This window comes from Sphaeramia orbicularis, chromosome 10, assembly GCF_902148855.1.
Source record: "Sphaeramia orbicularis chromosome 10, fSphaOr1.1, whole genome shotgun sequence".
Classification (NCBI taxonomy): Eukaryota; Metazoa; Chordata; class Actinopteri; order Kurtiformes; family Apogonidae; genus Sphaeramia; species Sphaeramia orbicularis.
Genome location: NC_043966.1, coordinates 23,130,393 through 23,136,140, shown reverse-complemented (window position 1 = coordinate 23,136,140; position 5,748 = coordinate 23,130,393). Strand labels below are relative to the sequence as shown.

Here is a 5,748-nt window from a genome sequence, read left to right as displayed (position 1 = left end):
GCGTACTGTGTGTTTTATTTACATGCAGCCTCAAGGACCCACGCGGTACATTTCCTCATGAGGTTGAGCATGTGCACTGTCAACACTGTTCTCTGTTCTAGCTGCACGGCAGGGCAGGGCAGCGGTGGATGCTATAGAACTGCAATAAATGACTGCTTTACTGAACGACAGCTGATTGAATCCCAGCATGGTTTCTGGATTTGGAGAAACGGCAATAATAATTACAATAATAATAATAATAATAATAATAATAATAAAAATGATGTCAACCCACTTTATTTAACCAAAAGAGGCCTGATCATGTGGTTCAGCCACACATTGTAATCCATTTTGTCACATCCTTTTAAAGGTCAGAGATCATGGACCAGGTCCCAGCTCTCATCGCAATCAAAAATGTAATAATAATCCGACAAAGTATGCTGTTTTTTGTTTTTTCACCTGTTTAAAGGCACGTGCAGTGTGTCCGGTACAAGGCAGTGTGTCTCATCAGCTGATATTTCATCAGTAGATATTCATAGTACGATGCTCAGTTAGCAGCGCAGCTCTCTGCCTCCTGTACAGATGTGTAAATCCTACAAATACTGTTCACTGTTGAGGTTAACACATCCTGTGCCACCAAATAATGAAAACCAGTGTCTGTCTATTCCTGTACTATTAACTTGTTTTTAATAAGCATCATATACTGTAGTATTCAATTCCCATTAACCTTGCTGAGCACTTGGTAGAAGGGGGTTGAACTTTTTTCTTGTTTATCTAAACTGTACGTCTCCAGATCACTGTGTGTATTGTTTTGCAATGTTGTTCTATGCAATTATTGTTGTTGCAAGTATTGTAATGCTTTTTTTTTTTTTTTCTAGACACTCTGTACTTTATGGTACATGCTACTATGGTCAGTTCTTTTATTAAAAATGTAATGGAATAAGTGGAGTTGAACTGGTTGTATGAGTTTCATCAAATTGTAAAGAAATGGAAAAGATTCTCAACATGTCGCCACGTGTTTTAAATGGTATGTTCCCTCCTTCATACTGGAAAATCCACCATGGTTGGCTTTTCCATGCAGCATTTCAGCCCAAACGTGGCTCAGGAATTAGTAGGTTGAAAACTGAGTCTCGAGAAACAGTTCACAGTAATGGAAGGAGTGAGTAAATGACATCCTGTGAGTGTGCACCACCTCTGCATCTAAAAACACCTCCAAAGAAATTCACACTTTCCATGCAACACCACAACTGTACAAGATGCGAAACATGCTCCGTTTTGTGTTGTGTAAGGTGATGGGGGGTAAACTTGCGAAGCAGGACAGTTTACTGTTGATGGGGGTTGAACTTTTAAAGTATTACTCACGAAGTTTACTTTAGTCAGTATTAGTCACCAAGACTAAAATACCTCATAAGATGCAGACTGTAGCTATGTTTGTGCACATGTATGTAGTACTTTTTCCAAGTTTTGAAGCAGCCCTTCTAATATTTATTTCTATTGTTTCTTTGAGTTACTTGGATTACGTCAAAGTTACATTATTGTGATTTATTTATGTCACATTCCTGCATGATAATAATTAACTTTATGATAGTTTCAGACTTTATGTTCTTGTCATCTGATACACAACTTAAGCCTCAAAGGGTCAAATATAATGTAGTAAATACTGGAAACAATGGTTGAAGAGACAGAAGACAAAACGCTGACCAGCTGTAGTTGAAAAAAATCAATACACATTTATTATCTGTCTCTAACTGGTGAAAACATGTCTTTCTGCATGTGCTGTCTTTGCTATTTTTGAGCTAAAGGCTTTATCTTTGATGATCCTGTGGCTTGGCGTCATGAGAAAATACATCTTTGCTGTGTGGTTTTTTGTGTCCTAGAAATGTAAAACCATAGTGGTATACGTCGGCAACAGAAATCTGTAGGTTATGTGCCTTAGAGGCATTTCTGAATGTCTCTGCAGGCAGAAGGAAAACATTTTTTTGCAGATATTTAGTTCCATATTACTAATGTGATTAATAAAATATTTCTTTCACAACATCAGAATATAACACTGTGTAGGTGTATAAATGAATAATGGAAATTCTAATGTGAATGTATTGTTTGAAACTGACCCTGAAGACAAACTGAAGACAAGAGAAGGAATATTTTTGATTAAATATTCAAATTTCATTCATTCATACATCCATAAATCTTTAAGCTTAAAATTCATATCAATAAATACAGACAAACTATCCACAATGTCAGAAATAACACAAAAAAACACAAGTAATTCAGTTTAATAAATTATAGTTTGAAGTCTGGTCTTGTTTCGCTGAAATCCACTAAAAGGATCTGAAACCATCAGTTTGATCTGAATTATCCAGTCTGTTTTACAGTGTTCTTTAAACGTGTAGTCCACCTTTGAGGCTGTCCAGTTTGTACGTCTACCCTTCAGTGTAGATATGTCCATTTTTTTACGTAGAAGTCCTACAGACTGTACAATCCAAAAGTTGTGGCTCCTTCCTCGTAGTCCACCAGTGACAGGTCGTCTACCCAAACACTGAGCTGGTTCCCTTTCTTCAGTGAGATCACGTCTCCCTGCATGGCCGTGCACATGTCGGACACCTTTGACGTGTCCAGGTGGCAGAAGGCCTGCATTATAGTTTTAGTTTGTTTCTCAGTCTCACTCTTACTCTTTCTTAACTTTATCCTATTGGCCAGTGGTGTCGTTGAGTTGCTCCTGGAGAAAGTCACCCTGGAGTAGACGTAGTAATCACCCGGCTCCATAATAGTCAACCAGCTCTCCAGGTAGTAGTTGACTCCATTACTTAAATGACTGGATTTTGTGTCCCACTTGAGATAACCCGCTGGAGAGGCAAAAGAAGAATATTAGGCAACGTGAGCACTTCAACATAATGAAGAATTACATTTTCCAAACTGTTAAATCAATATTTTCTTACATTTAGATTGCAGGTTTGATGAAGGTTCCTTAACCATCATGCGTGCCATGATTCTGTTTGATGTTTGCAGCTTTTCTGGTGGAAAAAAATCAACTGGACACAAGAGGAAACATTTATTCAGAGATAGAACTGTGATTTTGTGCACATTTTGCGAAACTAAACAGATCATAAAGTACCTATTCCTGGAGTTTGTCCTTTGGGGCCTTCAGTTTGATAATTGCCCTGAGGTGGGAGCAGCAAGAAGTATGTTAGATTTACTTTGCTAAAAATATGCACACATTTAGCAGTCTTTAGTTTTAGATGTTTAAAGGAATGCTCTTATAACATCGAGACACGTTTGATATTGCGACATTTCGTCAACCAGAAGTGCATTTCCTGTCATTTGTACAGGTTCATTGGCCTCAATATGTATTTTTATACAGAGGAAATTTTATGAGCCACAATTAAATGTAAAAAAGTCTATGTGACTGAAAATGCCTTCAAGTTAATCATTCAAGTAAACAAAAGTAAAACTAATATGCACATGTGAGTGTGTAAGATGCATTCTAATAACTTATTCTTTGAAAATGCAAAACAAAATATAACATATATGAGCAACACAAATCTCAGGTTCTTTGTGAAATCATTTTAGATTTTTTTTTTATGCATTTACAAAAGTCAAAAATTTCCCTTGTAAATCTAAAAACGCATATTTTAATGTCTTGTACTATTGTATTACACCTCCTTTGCCACTAAATATCATTTTTCACTTGGAATTCAATGACAATAGTTGATAAAAGAAAAGACTTTTACCATTATTCTGCCCTTGTTGTACAGGAAGATGAATCCAACCACAGACAGCACTAAATGCAGCATCACTACACCAACCATAAAGCGAATGAGAGACTTGCTGTAGCTCCGGGATGTTACAGGAGCTGGGATGAGGACCGGGTGAGACCTGTTGAGGCGTGGAGGCACCGGCGGAGGAGCCAGGCTGGTCTGGTACGTGTTGATCATGGTGGAGCACAGGCCTGGCGTCCTTGACATCCCATGCGCTTCTGAACAACTGCTTTTTCAAGCACCTGAGTTTTACTCAGTGTACTTCCTGGAAGGTCTGAACTCTATGACATGCAGACCTGTGGTAGATGAGCCCTTTGACAACTACATGCTTCTATGTGCTGCATGAAACCTTTATGTATTTCCTTCCATTCTGTCAAGTTTGTGTCTTTTTTGATACTCAGAGTTTCTATTTCCACATGACATTAACTGTATTTTTTGGCCAATTTGACCATATTCATATAAAGTTTATTTTATTACGTAACATAACGTGTAGTTCTGTAAAGGTTCTACTGCACTTGAATTATGCTCATGGGTTTTGACCTCTCAGTTCATCTCTCAGGACATTTATTCTGTGAGGACAATGACAGCGTGAGTGAGTTATTTGTGATAGCACATTGGCCTGAAATGAGAACCACTATGTTTTTCACCATCCCCCATCACCTGAACAGGCTGTGTGATATGGTTTTATGTGGCAAAAACACAGCGCAGGCGACGACTGTAGAGCGATAAACTGTTTTTTGCAAGACTAGACTATAGTAATATTCACTTTTCTAATAGACAGACGCAGGCCAAGACAAGAAGAAAATAAGACAATTCATTTTAGGCCAGTTAAAACATATTCACATGTGAACCATACAGTTCAGTAAAAGGTTAATCATAGATGCAGAGTCAAGAGCTGTATCTGAAGGTAGAAATAGCAGATTATATTTATATATGTCCATTATTAAAGGTGTGAAATGACACTATGACTAAGACAGAAACACTGTCTTCATGGCTTTGTGGCTACCTCTATGGAGGAATAAGACTTATACTCAGATCATTTTTTCAGGTGTTCACTTTGTTATTAATTTACAAGATGCATCCTTTCTTTAGTTACCCCTTTAACCCCTGAGACATTATTTCAGGTAAACGTGTTGCTGTAAATTTGTGTCCTAAATTTGTGTCATAAAAGCTGCTGTGCACTGCAAAAATCAAAATCTTACCAGGTGCAATTTTCTCATTTCTAGTCAAAATATCTCATCACACTTAAAATAAGACATAAGATAAGGTTAAGATATGACTGGTTTCATTAGCAGATTTTTTTGCTTAATTCAAACAAACAAAAAAAAAAAATCTGCCAATGGAACAATTGAAAATTATCTTGGTAAGACTGCTTGAAATAAGATTTTCAAGATCTATTGTCTAAAAATAAGTTCTATATATCTCACTGAAAAGATACTCTTAGGTGATTAGGTCTTATTTTAAGTGTGATGATATATTTTGACTAGACATGAGAAAAATACACTTGGTAAGATTTAATTTCTTCCAGTGTGAGTATGTGCTTGTGTTCCTTTTCTTCAGTGGTTTTGTTTTACTGTGTATTTTAGGGTCAAAACAAGGTGGAATAACAAAAAAAGACAAAGGTTTTTACTAAATAAGGCACTCAGAATGTACATTAATAAGGGATTTAGGATGTTGAACATGAACTGGGAACTGGAACACACTGAACAACAAGTATGTGAATTTTGGCCCAGTAGTTTTTGTTTTGGGGCTCTTTTTTCTAAATCAGTCCAGCTGCTTTTTGGCTCCTGGTTGAACTCCAAAAAGTAGCTACACGGTCAAAACTCAGTAAAAACACAGCAAAAAAAATGTAAGGAAAATCACCACAACACTGCAAACAACAGTAAAAACAACAAGGAAAACAGCGTAAAAAAACAAAAACAAAAAAAGCTACAATTCGTCTATTTTTATAGTGAGTCGGTCTCCCTCACTGCTCTGTTTTGCCCCCCATTCCACAGGCGGTGTGTGTGGG

General features: G+C 37.0%; 1 protein-coding gene across 1 annotated transcript; it reads right to left on the bottom strand.

The window, feature by feature from the left end:
• Positions 1 to 1,611: 1,611 nt before the first annotated feature.
• cd40lg (CD40 ligand) lies at positions 1,612 to 3,945 on the bottom strand. The gene is made up of 4 exons (XM_030145769.1): positions 3,711 to 3,945; positions 3,095 to 3,140; positions 2,919 to 3,011; positions 1,612 to 2,825 (listed from the first exon to the last, which is right to left on the bottom strand). The coding sequence occupies exons 1-4, from the start codon at positions 3,942 to 3,944 to the stop codon at positions 2,446 to 2,448; spliced, it is 753 nt and encodes a 250-aa protein (XP_030001629.1). The 5' UTR covers position 3,945; the 3' UTR covers positions 1,612 to 2,445.
• Between the last annotated feature and the right edge of the window lie 1,803 nt (positions 3,946 to 5,748).